Source organism: Marmota marmota, unplaced genomic scaffold (assembly GCF_001458135.2).
Source record: "Marmota marmota marmota unplaced genomic scaffold, marMar, whole genome shotgun sequence".
Lineage (NCBI taxonomy): Eukaryota > Metazoa > Chordata > Mammalia > Rodentia > Sciuridae > Marmota > Marmota marmota.
Window position 1 is genome coordinate 3,173,253 of NW_026000057.1, and position 20,059 is coordinate 3,193,311.

The 20,059-nt window shown below is 38.1% G+C and overlaps 1 protein-coding gene across 2 annotated transcripts in view; it reads left to right on the forward strand.

Annotated features, from left to right (window-relative positions):
* The first annotated feature begins 473 nt into the window (after positions 1-473).
* LOC107141239 (hedgehog interacting protein) overlaps positions 474-20,059 on the forward strand; it is a 101,295-nt gene continuing 81,709 nt past the window's right edge. The window contains exons 1-4 of one of the 2 annotated variants that reach the window (XM_015484442.2): positions 474-939; positions 6,591-6,783; positions 12,459-12,615; positions 13,622-13,823. In XM_015484442.2, coding sequence (XP_015339928.1) covers positions 661-939; positions 6,591-6,783; positions 12,459-12,615; positions 13,622-13,823 — 831 coding nt within the window. In that variant the 5' untranslated portion in view covers positions 474-660. Of the gene's footprint in view, positions 940-6,590; positions 6,784-10,722; positions 10,775-12,458; positions 12,616-13,621; positions 13,824-20,059 lie in introns of those variants that run through there. The other variant, XM_048813465.1, reaches the window with a different exon arrangement.

A 20,059-nucleotide genomic window follows, 5' to 3' on the forward strand; every position in this document is an offset into this window, starting at 1 on the left:
GGGACTCGCTCGCCCCGGGGCCGCCCCCTCCCCTCTCCCCCACCCGGGCGGGGGCGCGCGAGAAGTGGTGACGTCAAGGGGCGCGCGGTGGCAGCACCTCCCCGCGCGCTAGTTAAAAAGAAGAAGAAAAGAGGGAGCGAAACATGAGAGGCTGTGTGAGAAGCTGCAGCCGCCGGCAGAGGAGACCTCAGCATCATCTAGAGCCCAGCGCTGGCCCTGCCTCCGCCTGCCCCGCCGCCACCGCCGACGTTTCTGTTCCTGCTACTGTCTCACCTAAACAACTCCCGTTACAGGGACAAGTGAACTTCTGTGGCCGTCTCCTCTTCTTCCTCCTCCTTTTCCAACTCCTTCTCCTCCCACGTCCCAGCTGCAGCGGAAAGCCCCTAACCCAACTGACACTGGCACAGCCGCAAACGGTGTCATCTGCACAACTTTATCTCGCTCCTCCGGTTTCCCTGAGGCATTGGACCCGTCGCCTCGACTTTTCTTTTTTGCAAAGTTGCATCGCTTTACGTATTTTCGCCCCGGCCACTTTCCTCAGCCTCTCCAGTGTCCCGCCGCCCCGTAGCCTCCTCCTGGAGCTGCGCCCTAGTGCCTCTGCTGGGCAGTGGCGTTACCCCCCACCCTCGCGCGCCCAGCCCCTGCCGCTCACGGCAGACGATGCTGAAGATGCTCTCCTTTAAGCTGCTACTGCTGGCCGTAGCTCTGGGCTTCTTTGAAGGAGATGCTAAGTTTGGGGAAAGGAGCGACGGGAGCGGAGCCAGGAGGAGAAGGTGCCTGAATGGGAACCCCCCGAAGCGCCTGAAAAGGAGAGACAGGCGGATGATGTCCCAGCTGGAGCTGCTGAATGGGGGAGAGATGCTGTGCGGTGGCTTCTACCCTCGGCTGTCCTGCTGCTTGCGGAGTGACAGCCCGGGGCTGGGGCGCCTGGAGAACAAGGTAGGGACTCGCCCGCCTCACGGATGCGAACTTGGCATAAGGCTGGGTGGGGTTCCCTGTGGCTCTGGCGATGCTGGTCGCTGTAAGAAGTGCAAAACTTGTTCGGGGAGTTCTGCTGATAACTTGTTTAAAGCGCTAACGTGATTCCGTTGTGTGATCCTCTGGGGTGCGCAGATAGCTCTCCCGCCCCCAGAGCCCGCGGTCGGGATGCTGTGCAAACTTGTCTGTCTCAGAAAAGAGACGCTTCTGTGGTACCCTCATCCCGTGCCGGGTAAATATTTTAAAAGAATCGCGATTAACAGTGTATTTTGGATCAAATCGGGTATTGGCTGCGGTGAAACTGTAAATTAAGGTGGCTGTGGTTTCCGGTTTATTTTTCTAGGGAAAAAGATTTGTGCAGTTTTCTCCACGTGCTCTGTTAGAGGGAGGATTGAATCGTAAAGGATGTTGAAGCATGGGTTGGTTTATGATCCTCAGCCCCGTCAGAGGGGGGGGTGTCTTGCATTACAATAGTTAAGCCAGCGGAAAGGAACTCCTAATACCTCCGGTGGAGAACCCGAAAAACTGGCGAGTGATTTTGCTGCTGGGTCGTATCACATAAAACTGAGACGATTCTCTGTCATTTTGTAACCTTATATATTCAGGCTTGCCGTGGTGGTGAGTCGTCTAGGAAGACCTCTAGGAACTTGTTTTAGGGGCGATGGTGTTTATGATTCCCTTATGTTGATAAAAGTAACCAAATAGGAACATAGTGTCGGTCGAGTGCAAAGCCATGCTTATTTTTGAGTTTGCAATCTCTTTCCTGCCTTGGGATGCAGTAATGTGTGCTGTGTACTGTACAGACTGCTGGATCACGTCATTAACAATCACTGCACGTGAAATAAACAATCAGGTGTCTTTGCTCCCCCTCCCGTTCCCCATTTTAGGTTTAATTAAGAATTCCTCTGTTACAACACTGCAGTTGTCAAGGTCTGAGAGACTCTTGGAAAACTTGTGCTTCAGTCTTGCTGGCCCAGGCATTAAAAAAAAAAAAAAATTACCCAGGCTGAATCTAATTTTTATGCTCAGTTCACGGTAGATTTCACTCTATTCTCATGTAAACAGCTCCTACGAATCAACATATGTGTCTGGGTGGTATCTCTCACTTTGTTTTGTAACAAAAAGCCATATTGCATCATTTAATTTGCTCAAGTCATGCAAATAGGAAAAAATCAATAGGACAAAAAGGGGTCGACTTATCCTCCTCCCCACTAAACTGCTGCCCACACACAGAGTCCTGTTGCTTATGGCAAAAGAATAACAACAACACCATTGTATTTGTTAGTTGGTTCACTAATGGGTGAAACTAGAGAACATCATTCTCTTTCAGTCCCCGGCTCTGTCCAAATGTTCATGCCTTTTGAGGGAGCATTTGTCCAACTCCTTCTATTCCCAGATGAGTGAGAAGTGTCTTGCTGCAGGTTTTCAGCTGCAACTCACTCTTTATTCTTACCATATGCAGCAGTAGTCTGAGATTCAGGGAACAGATATTCCAGCATTTTATTCAAAACAATGTCATTAAGCTCCAGTGTTATAATTGAATTAAGTTGCAAAACAGCTACATTCAGATTATCTTAAAGGTTTTACCAGAAGCCCCAAGGAACCAGAAACTCAAAGAAAGGTTTAGAAACATTTGCCATTAAGTGTCCCTGTGTGCAATCTGTGCCCATGAGTATACAGATGATGTAGAGACCCCTGCAATATTGACTTCTCCCAGGAACACAGTGGAATGAAAACTCTGTTCTTAACTAAATATAGTGGAGTGAAGGGGAGGGGAGGAGGGACTAGGGGAATTACAACCCTTAAGAGAAGCTGTATAAATTTTTTTTTAAAGAAATCGTCCTTTAGGAAGCAATCTGCCACGTTAGCTATCCACATTCCTTTCTTCCTCTCAAGCTCCCAATCTTCAACAAACCCCTACTCATTTGGAAAATGTGTCTGAATTATTAAATTGGGCACACTGGTCTTTGCTGGTTCCATTACAAGTGGTTTATAAACCAACAGTACTCAAATTGTTCAAACCAGAGATTTGATATAGCTATGCATATGCATTCTTGACCTATGTTAGTTCTCAAATTTTAATAGTTTTCAAAACATGTTATTTTATAATAAACTTCAGTGTTTCCTTTTTCCCCCATAAGCCTTCCTGGATTATAATATATGTTAGGGTCTTATTTCATAATGTGTATACAGGAGAGATGATGGCTATTTGAAAGGGCCCTTTTTTGTTTAGGAAAGAAAAAAAATATATTTCCCCAGGAAAGATTTCTGCAGCTTTTCAAGAAACTACAGTAGTAGCTTTTTTCCTAAGGGAAAAAAATTTCTTTGACAAATAGATAGTAAGAAACTAGATAGGAATATTAAACATGCTTAGCTCTGAAATTAAATCTAGTTTCTACACTAACAGTTTTTCTTTAATGAACTAGCATTGAGTTCATTTCCTTAGCCATGATACTGTGTTTTTGTATTTTAATTCCTGTACACTATAATAACGTCATGTATTGTAATGAGGTTGTAAACTGCCTTTCAAATAAGTACTGCCAAAATTTAGGAAGTTATATTGTCTCAGGAATATTTTTGCAGTTCCTAAATACAACATGCTAAAAAGATCTAATTTCCATTAGCCAAATTAAACCCGGACCAAATGAGTTGCCCCCATTTCTAAAACTTAACTTGTAGCCACAGAGGCACAGAAGCTCTCTCTACCTTGGGTGGTTTCACAGCCAAAGCTGTCAAGGAATGGGTGAAAAGTAATTGTTTTCAAGTGTGCCCTTTTACAATCATTTGTTTGCTCTGGCTCTTTCAGGGACAAAGGCTATTGTTGAACACATCCAACTAAACAAATAACTCATCCTGGGGTCCCTTTAACAGCTGCCTTAGTACAATGATCTATTTACATATTAGCCTAAAATTGAAACTGAACTCTTTAATGACATAATCCAGCAATATAGTCCAGAGAGGCAAGTGTTCTATGGAACAGCTGAACAACCTTGTAGGCATATGATTTTTAGACATAACTTTTTGTGTACCAAGTGATCTTAAGGAGACATTTTAATATACTGTCATTATTTTCTCCTTTTGTCCTTTTCTGGAACCCACGTGGGTGTCTTTTTTACCCTCTTTGTTTAGTTACTTGATAAATAAGGAGAAATACAGAAGGTCTCTGTCACCGTTTTACTGTTTGTTGATAAGCTATAGTTGTAGGCCACACTCGACCCTGTATTCCAGGAGTTATCTTAACTTTCTTATATGGATTTCACTTTCATGTGGCCCAAGATTAAAAGGATGACCTGCCAGATGTTACAAATTAGCCAGTCACAGCCACACTCATTACTGGGCATGCTGCAATAATGTATCAAAGTTTTAACATGATTTCTTCCAAAGTATATTCAGTTTAAACCACTATAAATTAGATGGTTTTGTATATGGCTTTAAAAAATTGAAACAGGAAATTAGCTTAAATTTCTTCTGAAGATGGATTGTATTGTCAGAAAGTTAAGGACCTGGATGAACATAGATATATAGGCAAAAATAAATAAAAAAGGAAAAGAAAAAAAAAATCACCCTACCATACCCACACCAGTACTCATCTGTCTAAACCAGAGTAGTGGCTTTGGCAGAGTCAGTTTAATTGACTTCAGTAAGACTATTGCAATGTTCATTGAAACCCAAGCCAGAATGATGGCTCTATCTATCTTCAAATAGGTATTTACACTGCAGACCTCACACAGAGCAAAATGTTACCATCCTGCTGGGCCGGAACAGCATGAAACTTTAAAAAGAATAATATTATACTCGATTTCAGATAATTTATTGAATCCTATTTCTGCAACTTTTGAAGAGGGATCTTGTGGCCAGGACACATTCCAAAAATTGGAAAGACAAAATTCTTTAGACACTTAAAATCAAGCTCTTCTTGGATAGCCTCTAGGAGAGTATTTGGGGATCATTTTGTTTCAACTATAAAAAAAAGGGAAGCATTCATATTCTTCATAAAACCAAGAGTAATTACAATCCAGTTTTTCATCCAGTAAAAAAGGTGACTTCAGCATCTTGCAGTTGTTTTCTTCTTAGTGCACTGCTAGATGATAAACAAGCAAAACCAAGCTGAGCACAATTAATATAGAATAGATCTGGTGAGGTCCGCCAGAGTATGGACAATAAAAGACATTTAAAACATTCTTGGAATGCAAATTCTAAGTGTCTGGTGTATGTTTCCCTTTAGAAAACTTTAACCATTTAAGCAATTGTCATTTAAATAAATTGATAAAATTAAAAATGTAAATATCATTGTGATTAAGAATAACTTTTCTGAATATTGTATATAGTTACAGCATATCATATTTTTTTTTTACCTGAAATAGGGTAACTTCTATTGGACTTTTAAATACTGCATGCCTAAATGTCAGCATGCTTGTATTTCTTTTGTTACCTTGTTCCTCTACATCAGGCATTTCATGATCACCTATGATGTCATAATCCTAAAATATAGTGGCCATATGATTTTTTCAAATTAGAAGCTCAATTTATGAATGAACTGTTTGCTTTAAACAATGATCTAGAGTTTGAAACATTAATTTGAGTGCATAGTTCTAAAGAAATAATAGAAAGGCAATTGAATGAATTGGGGAAACGTATGAAATTTATTCGCATTTTTTTAATATGGAAAAATGCTTGATTTGGACAGCTTTGCATTTCTTGTCTCAAATGCTGTGCTGATATTGTCTTCAGTGTTTATTAAAGGTGCTCCTGATACCAGCTTTTTAATGTTAGCATGAAATACCAAGTCTCTTCTCTCTACAAATTACTAACCTCTATGGATCAATAAGTTTGAAATCAGTTTTATTGAAATAAAAGGTGTATCATCTTAAAAATAATAATAAAAGTATGCCTTGTTTCATTAAAATGCATGTTATACAAAAGCACTTTCATTAAACTCTTGTGTTTATTCATGCATATAGCATACCTGAGGAGTTAGTTAGAAAGTTTTTCCTGGCTAAGATATAATGAATAATAAAAATTGGTCTTAAACCTGTTTGATTCAGCTTCGGGTATTTTTATAGAACATGAAAGGCAGTTTAGAAAACTTTCCCTAGGTAGTCTTTAGATTGAAAATTAGTAGAAATTTTTAAAAATGTCATCTGAGCACATTTACTATAATATCATATTGGGAATTTCAAGAATGAAATAGATTTTCACCTAAGACACAAATGAGCCATGTTTTTAAAAATTAGGCTTTGTGTGCAGTTGCATAAAGGTATTTGGGACTTTTTAAGGGAAATATCATTCAATGGCAGAACATGAAATATCACTTTGAGGCAGAAAAAGGCGCTAAAGCATTCAACAGTCTAAATGTAATTGTCTTCTAATTCTTCACACCTGAAAGACAGAGTCATAGACTTTGATGATCCCTTTTATGATCCCTGACTTCTGTTTCCCCCAACCCACTCCAGAGACAGCTCATATCCTTATAAAGGCATCCTGGATTATGACCCAGGAACTCTTTTCAGAAAACTTCACTGGCTGAATTAGGCTTATCTGCTTACATAATTGCAAGAAAAACGTGACCAAACCTAACTTCACATCATTTGTTTCTGATTTATGGCTTTCAGATATTTTCTGTGACCAACAACACAGAATGTGGGAAGCTACTGGAGGAAATCAAATGTGCACTTTGCTCTCCACATTCTCAGAGCCTGTTTCACTCACCTGAAAGAGAAGTCTTGGAAAGAGATCTAGTACTTCCCCTGCTCTGCAAAGACTATTGCAAAGAATTCTTTTATACTTGCCGAGGCCATATTCCAGGTAAAAAGACAAGAAAAAGTTAAATGAACCATTGCAAATTTTCCTTGTTAGATGCCTGTTCTAAAAAACCTGTTAACAAGTTGTAAAATGCATCTTGCCTTTCAAAATACCTATTTTATTTTTAAAAGAACCCTTCCAAAGTTCTAAGTTTTATTTCTACAAAAAGAAGTATTATAATTTCTACTGTTGTAATTTCTAAAGTCTACAGATAGTGTACTGGTCTTGCTGAAATGTTTTACATTTCTAATTAAACTCATAATACAGGTGGTAATCTCTATATGTGTTGGATTGGTAGTATAGATTTCTTTTTCTGTCTTATTATTCTTTTGATATTAGGGATGGAACCCAGGACATTGTGCATGCTAAGCACATGTTCTATTGCTAAGCTACACCCCCAGCTTCATACATATTTCTTTACCTTCCATTGTTAATATCGAAGTCAACCTGTTCTACAAAACTAATAGATGATTGGAGAATGCCTACTGACTTTTAAGATATTCCTTTAAATAAAATATGACTGGGAACCCTAACAAGTAACATCTTACAAAGCACTCCATAAAAGGCTAATTTGCTGCCCCGAAACTCCTAAAGTTGGTGGGGACAGTGGAGTCCTCTCTATTAGACAGATGATGGAAACCAAGCCCTCAGGAGAAGTCACATGCCTCATTCAAAGTCATTAGAATGGGAAAGTACATAGTTATCACAAGACTCTAATAAACAGAGATTCCTGGGCATTGAATATGTTAATCATCCAGAGTTTGTCAGCTTGGGTTGTTGTTGCTTTCATTGGAAGGATCAACAAAGAGGAAGAAAAGAATTTAATGAGACAGACTCTGTTTAGTTAGGCCAAATCACACACAAACAAAACTACTGAAGTTAGCTGTTTATAAAACTAAATGGTAGTTAAAGAAAAGATAAGCCTTAAGAACTATAGGATGCACTTGGAGAACTTTTTAAACTGCTATATACATTTTTACATTTTTTTCTGGCCTAGAGAAGTGCAGATTTTTGTATTTTTAATAGATTTCTCTTAATAACCTAAAGTATTTTGACTGGTTACTTGTTTTAACTTTAGCATAGCATGTACCTAAACCCATTCTATGAGAAAATATTATTGTCTTTATAAACTTAGAGTCATGTTTCTAAGACTTCCCTTAAACCAGCTGTTTCTTCCTCCTTATCATTCTCCGAAGCAAACAGGTCATGGGTGTCTAGATGGCCTGCAGAGAGCTGATAACAGATTAGAAACCATAAAGGTTAGCTGCAAACTGCCAAATCTTAAAGGTTGGCCTTCAACTAAGCTGAAAGTGTTATGAACACTTGGCATCTTTATTTACCTTTATCTATTATAGATAAATACAGCAATGGTGGAGTTGTGGACTTGTCTGTGGGGGTCTTTATATATTTAAAGTTATTTTAGCATTTGAGAATTGCAAGCACCTCACTCCCCAGATCAACATATGTGGTGACGAATGACAAATTTATTTTTCTACAAAGTTTGTGTATATGTAAAACTGCTGAAGTGCATCAAGATGTCAAGTGCTTTTGGTGGCCACCCAGGCTGCCTTGAAAGATAACCAGATGAAAGCTCCACTTTCGAGGTGGATGGAGCTGTAAGGGTGCTTTCCAGAGACTCTAGAAGACTTCAGCAGCAAGCAGAGGGGACTTCCCCTTCCCATATCACATGCTGAACATCATTTAATATTTGTCCCCAAAGAGAGTTGTAATGACACACCCTTTGGGTTACTTATGCTAATTAATTTGTTAGTCAGACTGACCCTTGACACACAGGTTACCATTTCCTAAAGAGACATGAATAAGGTAGAAATCCTCCCCTCAGCCCCTGCGGCCAGCACAGAAGTGTCTGTAGACTTCTAGAGCACTCATTTTTCAGAAATGGTTGTGAGAGCAAGTTTGTATTAGTTTCACCTTCTTATGTCTGTTGAATAATATGGGTTTGCATTTCTCTGAAGTCCATAATTGTGGAAAACAGCTACTTTGGGTTTCTTATTTATAAAAGACTAGTCAACATATCTCAGCTGTTCTCACCAGTGACTTCAAGTTTTGATTCTTACAAATCAAAAACTTGAAAAGGAAGGTGGATCTTGCTAAATGAAAGAAAATACTGAAAGGGACCAGGAGAGAGAAAGTAACTTCAGAAGCATCTTCATTTTCCCTGTGTTGCCGAGTATACAAGGAAACCCGTGTCCATGAGCTAACCCTTTGCCTTTCTTCTTCAAGAATGTGTGAGAATACACTCTACTGTTATGAATATCTAGAAAGAATGATTTAAAAAAAAAAAAAGTATGGTCATCTTAGAGTATTCGTATAACCTGAAAGACAGATCATTTCTAGAAATTTAAATTCAGAAATAGTCATGGTTTTCTTGTTTTCCCCCAAATGGAAAAAGAAATTAAAAAGCAATAGAAATGCTCATACACTAGAGTTATAGTAATCATAATGTTCTCCAGTTGTTAATTTTCTCAGAGAGGTAAATTCTTTAAATTTCTAGAAATTTCAACATTGCATTCAAAAACCGCAGGAGCCCTCTGTCCAACCCCTCGGGTCTTTTTACTTGCCTGCACAAGCACATGGGATGCTTTGCTGTTCACCAAACGACTGCATCGTGCACTCTGAGAGGCGTACCAAGGAACCAGTGGGCCTTGCTTCTCTGTGCACCTGGTATCACGGTGATTCTTGTCACTCTTGGTCTCCTCAGCAGTAGGGCACTGTGTTGTCAAAGATCTGTACTCAGTCAGTTCAGCTAGTTTAATCCTGTTGCTAATCAGGCCAAGGTCAAGAGTTTGAGTCCATCCCACAGCCACTCCCAATTTTCTCAGCTGTTTTCGCATGGGTCTTATTATCCCAAGCGCAAACTGGAGGAAATGGATGGCTACCTCAAAACCTACGGCTTCTACCAGAAAATGTCCCTAAGTGCAGGCCTTCTGCCAAGGGATCAGGAGCTCTTTTCTCCTTTTTCCTTTTCACAATGAGTATACCTACGACAAGGAATAAGAACTTCTCTGAGAATAGAGATAGAGCCCAGACTGCCCACAGCGGGTATTTGTTACAGATCAGTATTTTCTAGGGTGTTCTGTAGCATAGCAGGACTGGACTCCCAATCCAGGAGAATGGCTACTGGCCCAGGAGACTCAATAAGTAATTAGGATTTCAAAGGTGCAGCTGTTTGATACTCACTATACATCCATCATCAGCAGACCTAACCTTGTCAAGATGACCAGGATGTGCTAAGCATGCACCTTCAGTGAAAGTTCATTAGTGTATTCTTCCAAACCAAAGGGTGGATTAAACCTTCCCTTGCAATAAGTGTTAACCAAAGCCCTGAGACCAAGTCCTTTTGGGCTGTTCACAACAAATGTGTCAATTTCATCATTGCCCACAGCAAAATCAGGTAATTTAAAGGAAAGTATTAATTTAAAAGGATTAGATACTAATATATCATGATTGTAAAAACACTGCCCATTTTTTTATATAAAGTCTTCTGAGCTGTGAACAAATGTGAATAAATTTTGTAAGAATAGATTTTGTAAGAAGCTAGGAAAAATGTGTGGCTATATTCTGTATTTTTTTTTTAATTTGCAAAGATAGCATAGTACTTCTGTGGTAACAGTGTTTATAAACATGCACTTATTAATCTTAAGATATTCCATTTGAAAATGATTTCTCATTTCCTCCCATTTGTCCCCAGCTAAGAAGTCCTTATAAAATGGAATGAATGGTCCATTAACTTCCCCTTGAAATGATATTGGTTTGCAGCTTGTAATGCTAGAATATACAAATTTCTTTTTTTGAAGCAAACTTAAATTTTCTTCCAAATTGAATTTAAAATTTTTTTCTGTGACCTTACAGGCAAACATCACATTAAAACAAATTTTTTCAAATTCAGTTGTAAACAGATTCATTGCCTGACAGTCTTCCTGTGTGCATATTGGCATGAAGATCTTGCTGCCTGATAGTATATACTTCAAAGGTGTGTGTATGTCTCTCTCTTCAAAGTAAGATTCAGCCCCAAACAGTACAGAGAGTTGAATTTAGCAATTCTGTTTTCCTTCTCATTTTTGCTCAAAGAGACTTGTTTGCCACTATTAGGAAGTTTTCATCTGTGTGCTTAGCCATTAAAGGATGAGATCAGGAAAAATATAAATCTTTGGCAAACAGTGAATTGCTGAAGATGAATTAATGTATGGCTGCCTTCCTTCCTTTCCCAAGTTTTATTGTTGTTTGTTTGTACCAGGGATTGAAGATTGAACCCAGGGGCACTTAACCACTGAGCCACATTCCCAGCCCATTTTTGTTGTTGTTTTTGTTTTTGAGACAAGGTTTCTTAGGTTGAGGCTATCTTTGAACTTGTGATCCTCCTGCCTCAACCTCCCAAGCCTCTGGGATCCCCAGTTTTTAATCCTTGATTTTTTTCAAAGAAAATCTTCCAGGCGCTTGTCCCTCCTAGGGAGCACCCATCTAGCTGCCAGAACTTCAATCTCTGTGTCCTCTGCCATAGGCATACATATTCTCAAGGACATCTGCTCTAGTTGCCTGGTGCCCAAACGCAAGACCCTTCCCCATAGTCTAGGAGGAAATCAATCTGGAAGACTGTCTCTCAGATATTGAAAAGTAACACATTTCATCCAAAAGTTAGGTAAAAATGTGTTTCAGACTTTAAACAACTAGGACCCTGACATTCTAATCAAGCTCATAGGAAATAAACTTGTAGTGTCTTTCCTGCTCCATTGGTGAGCCTTACTTGGTTGACCCCAGAATCTTGTTCTTAGAAACCTTGTAAACCTGAATTTGTTATAAAATTCCTAAATTTCAGCTATGTTACTTGGTGTATTTATCACCAAATAATAGAGAGCACAATAATTTAATTCATTAGATAAAAATCTAAACTTTTAAGATGATAAAGTAGGAGACCAGAAGAAGCAATATAGGACTACTGGTAACTACAGATTCTGGTCTGTGCTGACTCTGGTAACATCATATTTTGAAAGAAGAACTTATCAGAATACAAAAGTGAGTTTTGTTAATATGCACAAAAAGCCAATACCTTATAAACTCAAATTGAAAAAGTAATGTAAAACTCTTGTTGTTTTTTTTCTTCTGATTACAAAGTCTTTTTCTTTCATATTCTAAGATAGCTGTATTTATTTGATAAAATTCTTAATATGTAAGAAAAGAAAAAATATCTTTTACATCCTATTAAATAAGGCTGTTTTGTATTTTTCTTTTGGCTTACTGGTGTCAACTTTTCTGCTTGAGAAGATAGAAGGGATAATTTTTATAATTTTTATATTGCAAAACTATCAGTATAATCTGTTAAGTGAAGTGCAAGAAATAGACACCTGCTATTTGAAAAGAGCTTATGATTATGTCATGATCAGTGAGGAAATATGAAAAGAATCAATGCACTAAAAGATTAATACTGGGTTTGTATTACATGTATGTCATGAAATTGATAATTTTAGTTAAAGAAGAAATGTGAATCCCAAACGTCCTCTGATTTTTTCCCTTTTCTGTTATTTTAATCTAGTTTTTTCCCCCCTTAGAATATTGACATAGTGTTGAAAAAGTCTCTTTTCCATTGTCACCTCTTTCCAATGAGGTGGTTTTACTATGACTCTAAATGTTTCTAATGTGGTTTTTTGCATTGCTTTAAGGTTTTCTTCAAACAACGGCGGATGAGTTTTGCTTTTACTATGCAAGAAAAGATGGTGGGTTGTGCTTTCCAGATTTTCCAAGAAAACAAGTCAGGGGACCAGCATCTAACTACTTGGACCAGATGGAAGAATATGACAAAGTGGAAGAGATAAGCAGGTCCATAGACAAATGTTCTTTATAATCTTAAAAAAAAAAAAAAAAGTGACAGCCAGGTGTGGTAGCGCACACCTATAATCCCAGTGGCTTGGGAGGCTGAGGCAGGAGGATCTCAAGTTCAAAGCCATCTTCAGCAACTTAGTGAGGCCCTAAGCAACTCAGTGAGACCCTGTCTGTAAATAAAATACAGGGCTGGGGATGTAGCTTAGTGGTTGAGTGCCCCTGAGTTAAATCCCCAGTACTGCCCCCACACAAAAGTGACAAATATTATGAGATTTTTTTCTTTCTTTCTTTTTTTTTTTTTTTTGGTCTTTGAGGTGATAGGTTTGGAGCCCAGGGCCTTGCACACACTCAGCAAGGGCTCTACCACTGAGCTACACCCCAGTCCTAAATCTTATGTCTTTGACAGTAACACAACTGTCTGTGCTTCCTATATTCAGCAGATATGTCCTCCAGATGCTATTTTTCCCCCCTTTTGGGTAGTTTACTTCTCTAAAATCATAGCTTAAATACTTAAGATTATTAATCCTGTGTTATGAGCGTGGCTTCTCTATGACTCGTGAATTTTATGGGTATAGTTTTAAACTTGAATTTTATGATTGTTCACTTATAGTCCTGTGTACCTATTCAGCACAATTATGAGCAAATCGGACTTTTACATATAGATCATAGAACTTTCTCTCTGAGTGCCTTCTTATAAGATTCCATCATTCAGAGTAAAGGCTGATTTCAAGTATAGTCACTGACAGATGAGATAATGAGCTTATGAAAATTTAAAATGCATATGTGTTTGGATTCTCACTTTTACTTTCTGACAGAACTCTGTTTGATCGTTTTCCATGGAAAAGATCTGAAAGAATCATATTCTGAATCTCGGGTTAGCAGCCCTTCCTGATTCTCCAAAGCACTGATTTCTAGAGGAAATAAAGTTTGGAAAGGATGCTGAGATTACTCCTTTGGTGCTTCATCTCAAGAGAAGCTCACTGGGTTTCTTTCATTTGTTTAGAAAGCACAAACACAACTGCTTCTGCGTTCAGGAGGTTGTGAGCGGGCTGCGGCAGCCTGTGGGCGCCCTGCACAGTGGGGATGGCTCCCACCGCCTCTTCATTCTGGAAAAAGAAGGTTATGTGAAGATTCTCACCCCCGAAGGAGAAATATTCAAGGAGCCTTATTTGGACATTCACAAACTTGTTCAAAGTGGAATAAAGGTTGGCTTTTTCAATTTATTTATCTTTGCTCTGGCTATGTTGATTTTATTTTAGTGTTATCTTCGTCATTGAAGGTGATTCTTTGTAATAAAAGAAAGAAATTTGAAGGAGAAAACAACTAGGCAACATAAGGGAACAGTAATTATGACAGCTGAAGGGGTAATGGCGTGACATTTTTATGTTACTTGCTGACTGTGAAGAATGCAATCAGATTGGTATTTTGACATTCTTTGTAATTTTCCCTTTTAAAATTATTTTTGGCTTTATAAAGTGTTTGTTTAAATATTGTTTAATGGATATAACAGTACGATTATATATCAGCACTTGCTAGTTAAAACAGAGATCTTTTGGTTATTTTGGCTATTACCAATAATTGTTTTTTATTGTATGTATTTTTGAGTCTGTCATCAAAATGCTTTTTATACTGTCACTTCCTTGTGCAATGGTTTTACAGGTAAGTCAAATATTTTTATCTATAATTAGACACCTATATGATATATCAGTGCGACTACTTCTTTCTCACTTCTGTACTTTGAATTCTCATGTTAAATAATCTGAATATATGAATAAAACTTGGTCAGGTTTGTTTCCCATGAGTAACACAGTACAATATTAGCAGTAGGAAACTATAAAGAAAATTATGGCATTCCAAAATGAAGATACACTAACAGCTCATGATGAGTTTAGAATGAAACATAATAACAGTATGTTTTTAGGAGAACTTATTATCTTTTCCATTTCTTTCATTCTTTTTTTTTTCTGGTACGGAGATTGAGCTCAGGGACACTCAACCACTGAGCCACATCCCCAGCCCTATTTTGTATATTATTCAGAGACAGGATCTCACTGAGATCCTTAGTGCGTCGCAGTTGCTGAGGCTGGCTTTGAACTCACACAGTCCTCCTGCCTCAGCCTCCTGAGGCGCTGTGATTACAGGTGTGTGCCACCGTGCACTTCTTAACTGAAAAAAAACAAACAAAAACACCAAAGGAGGATGGCTTTTTTTTTCTATTTATATAAAATAGATTCCTTCTTGCTCTGTTATTCTCTACTCAAATATACCACCATCAAAACCAGAAGAGACAAGTTAGAAAAAAAGTATGATATATCCCTGAAATGTATTCAATACCTACCACATTAAAAAAAAAAAGTCAACTAGAATACAGGCAATAATGCCATATAATTGGGACCACCCAATCTCAAGCTCATGGTGTGAGGGTACCACCAAGCATGCTGCATAGAAAATATGCCTTTTATGGAAAAGGACTTGGGTATCAACACACACAGATCATTTGGAAAATCTTTTTAATTCAATGGTTTCAACTTACACCCAATAAAATTTTCATTGCAATTCACAGCAGATAATCAAAATGAAGCATTAGTATTTTGCACATTGGGGTTTGTAAAATCCCTTTTGAAATGTGTCTTGATAACTCACTGCCGGTGGTTCTAATGGGTGAAAATTCAGACGCCTCAACATGGGCCTTACTCACTAGCTGTACGTTGTTTCTCCCTATGGAAATGAATGTGCTCTCTGTAAAAGAAAAATGGAGAAAATATTTTTTAAAACATTTTCCATAATCATGTCGATTAAAGAAAACCACTATTAACATTTGATAGACTTTCTTCTGATTTTAAATTAAAGGAATTATTTTCTTTCTACAAAGATAATTGAGGTCCATGTTAGTAAATGTAAAAACAGACAAGGAATGTGCTTTTAGGGATGTTTTGTTTTATTGGGGTTTTTTATTTGTTTTTGGTTTTGTTTTACCTTTTTTTCCTAGGCAACTTTCAAATAAAATTAAAATGAAATCCCACGTATGAACATATACACCTTTGTGCATATGTGTATATCTTTTTTTATGGAAAGTATTTATTTTTTATTTATATATGATAGCAGAATGCATTATAATTCTTATTACATGTGTAGAGCACAATTTTTCATATCTCTGGTTGTATACATAGTATATTCACACCAATTCGTGTCTTCATACATGAACTTTGGATAATAATGATCACATTCACCATCATTAATTAAGAGCCTATATCTTGGGAGCAAATCTTCATCCCTCACACATCAGATAGAGCACTAATCACTAGAGTACATAAAGAATTCAAAAAGCTAAAAGCCAAAAAAACAAATAACCCAATCAATAAACGGGCCAAGGACCTGGAGAGATACTTCTCAGAAGATGATGTACAATCTGTCAACATATACATGAAAAAATGTTCATCATCATTAGCAATTAGAGAAATGCTAATCAAAACCACTCTAAGATTTCATCTCACTCCAGTCAGAATGGCAGCTATTATGCATACAAACAACAAAGTCTTGGCTAGGAAGCAGGAAAAAGGTACACTCATACACTGTATATATCCTTTTAACCACTCTTTTTTATTTAACAATATGTCTTGAGATCTTTCCCAGGTTGAAAACTTTTCTTAAAAACTTATTTTTTAAAACCTTTTAGAGACATTTAGAATGACTCCAGTATTTTTTTTTACTTTTGTAAATACCATTATCACTCTCATACCTATTATTTAACCTGATTGATGAATGACTCTCTTAATGTGTGTTTATAGAAAGATGATTACTGAGTTGAAAGATACATACCATAATACACCTGCTAATTTGCTTTAAAATATATTTTCCAGTATTTGGGAGACTAATGTATAGTTTTCAAATACTAATTGATTAAAAATATTGGTCTTAGATATCTATGATAAAATGGAGATGTAAAAAGGGCTCAGAATCCTGGAAAATGTTGTTTAAGGAGTAATAAAACTAATATTCTTATTTATACTTCAGTTTAACTACCTGAGCTGCCTTTTATATTAGGGTTACTTTGGAGTCCCTCTATTTCAATTTACACCCATTCATTAGGATACTGAATGAAAGATTCACTGGGATATTCTGTTCTGATGTGGAAACATTTCATCATGCAATAAAACTGTAGAAGCCAGATCGTAACAGTGCCACGGCTCTGCAGTATGTTTGCATTGGGGGCCCCTGGGAATTCTGCAGAACTTGGCCAAACCTTGGCAAGAAATATTATAGACTTTGGCATCCCCTTTGCCAGAAGAGCTCCAGGCTTCTGGGGCTTAACATAAACTTTAAAATCCATTATTCTATAGAACTGATATGTCATATTTTTAAAGCACAATATTTTAAATTCTCGCTGTTTGGCACAAATGTGATCAGTAAGAATTTGTTGTGCAGACGTTTGAGTGTGTATAGTGAATCACAGGCCACATGCTGATAAAGCAGGTCATGCTGAATGTGTCCTTTATCTTGCTCTTTGAGGAATTCTAGATTGGAAGAGTTAAGTGTGCAGTGTGAAGGGGCAGATGCCAATACACTCATGAGTTGATCAGAGGTTGATGCCACTACTGATTTTGATCTTATACCCTGTGGAGGCTTGTTAGTGAAAACAATTTCTTGACTATTTCACAGTGATATTTCAGGCTTCTTTGATATATGAATAGTTAACATGTTCATGGAAGTATTTTGTGTTTTTTCAACAATTATTTTACATAGATAATGCAAAGAAGTTTCATACTTCTTCTCTAATCTTTTAGTTTTAAAATCCAAAGAGAGTACATTAAGCTATTTCATAAGCCAAATTATTGATTGCAATATTCAGATCACAGAATCAATGCTACGTCCTAAGCCTGTTCTGCATATTTTGAAATGAAAATATACAAACCACAGTGAATATCCCCCCAAGAGTGATATTAATTAATGATCAGTAGGAGTAAATTAAATCAGACTTAAAGAGGAATTCTTAATTGTAAGAGTTTCTGAACACTGGTACTGGCTATGATGGAATGCTTTGTCAATTAATTGTTGATTAAGAATGGACAGCGTGGAGCTGGGGTTGTGGCTCAGTGGTGGAGCGCTTGCCTGGCATGTGTAAGGCACTGGGTTTGATCCTCAGCACTATATATAAATAAATAAAATAAAGGGATTATGTCCACCTACAACTAAAAATATTTAAAAAAACGAAGAAGAAGAAGAATGGACAGCGCCAGGTGCAGTGGTACAGGCCTTTATTCCAACACCTTGGGAAGCTGAGGCAGGAGGATTGTAAGTTCGAAGACCAGCCTGGCCAACCTGTCAAGACCCCGTCTCAAAAATTTGTTTAAAATGAGGGTGTGGCTGGGGATGTAACTCAGTGGTAGAGTGCCCCAAGTTGAATCCCCAATACGACAAACACACACACACACACACACAACATACATAAAATGCCTCAACAGCAATTTCTGTCATATGGAATAGGTAGATCATTTTTGTAGCAAGGAGCTAAACTTGGTTGATCTTAAACTTCTCCAGCCCCAGTTCTTAAAACTGCTTGAGAGGATTGCCATCTGCAAAGAGCTGATCACTAAAGAGCTTGGACAACTCTTCCTGCATGGGTCCTGACTGAAGTTAAAAATATATAATGCTTTATTCAATAGCAAGACTGTGCCGCCTAAAATAGAGGTGACTGTAGTTTCCTGGGGCCTTACCTGCCTGTAGCTCACATGGCAAAAGTTAGCCGCAAACCTGCAAAGTTCAAACTAAATATCTGACTCCTTTTTTTTTTCTATTGGTTCTTTTTAGTTCAACATGACAGTAGAATTCATTTTGATATAATTATACAAGCATGGAATATATCTTATTCTAATTAGGACCCCATTCTTGTGGATGTTCACGATGGTGGGATTCACTGTGGTGTATTCATATATGTACACACAAAAATTAACTCAGATTCATTTCACTGTGTCTGACTCAAGAGTAAGTCAGAATGTGTTTTAGAAACATGTAGTGATTCGATAGATTTTTGATGGCAGTGCACTGAACAAACTAATTGCTAATACTGACACCTAAGAATGGCCCAAGTATCAGACTAGTAAGTGAACACTATAGTCTTCATTTGTGTGTGTGTGTGTGTGTGTGTGTGTGTGATGCTTTAATCCCAAAGGGGGAAAATTCAAAAGTTGTTCTATTTCTTGGAGAAAAATCTATGATACATGGTCATTTAAAATCTTTCAATTTATTTTGTATCTGAATTTTGAATCTGAGCATCTGCAAGTACTAGAATCAGCTTCCTCTTCCTGAAGTCTTGGTATGATACACCAGTGGTTCTCAAAAATAGCTGCTTATTATAATAAACTGGGAGCTTCCACAAATTCCAGTGCCCAAATTCAATCAGATTATCTGGGGCTGGCACCCAGACATACACCTTTCCCACGTATTCTCATTATGTAGCTAATTTGAAAATCACTGATTTAGACTGAGCCAAGACTTTGGGTCAGCTACACAACAATGTGACACATTTCCTCTGCCTCATCTATAGTCAGTTCCTATTTCTGACATGACCATTGGGAACAAATGGCTGGACACCATTTGTTATTTGTCCTATGCCTTTTGTTATTTATTTGGCCTGTACATACTACTTGTCCAGTGTGAGTGAAAAAATGAGTTAATCACAGCAGCATGAAGGTGACTGATAAGAAGTTTTTAAAAAAAGAAATTTACAAATCTCAGCAGTTAATTCTAATGGAGAAATTGCTTTATCCGGTAATTTCTTTCTGGTTTTTGCTTTATTTATTTTTTCCATTTTGGAACCTGGTGCTCATCTAGTTTCCAAAATTATTATTGTTCCTGCACCTAAAATACAAAGTTTGCTGTTCTATCTGTAAACCCTCTTAAGAAGCACCAGGACCTGAGGGGTTACTCTAGTGTAATCTTACCCAAGAACCTCCGATCAGCAAGCATCTGAAAGTCAGCCTTAGCTGTGCATGTGTGCAGAAAGGACAAGCCTGCTGCATCTGTCACCTACAGGGTGGCCCCTGAAGGAAACTAGCAAGCGTACCTCTCTGCCACTTAGTTCTGTTGAGTAGTCAGAGGACAGAGAGGGCCACACCCTCAGCAGCCCCCAGCTTACAGCTCAGCAGACAAAACTGAAAGACTTGTCTGTCATTGGAGCAAGTGTCACCGGACCCCTGTCCTTCTCTATCTAGTCGGTCCTTTTACCGGGGGAGGAGAGGACATAAGGCTGAAAGCTGCTGATTGTCCGGGTGACTGAGCCCATTGAGGTGAGGTTCTTGAGAGACAGTGGTCCTGGTGCCCAGCCATTTCAGGGGCATTTGGAGGAGGATGCAGGGTCCGCAGGGCCAGCCCTGCCTGGGCAGCCTCTGGTTTCACATGCTCGTAAATCACATGTACAATTATGAGCATTGAAAGTTTAGTG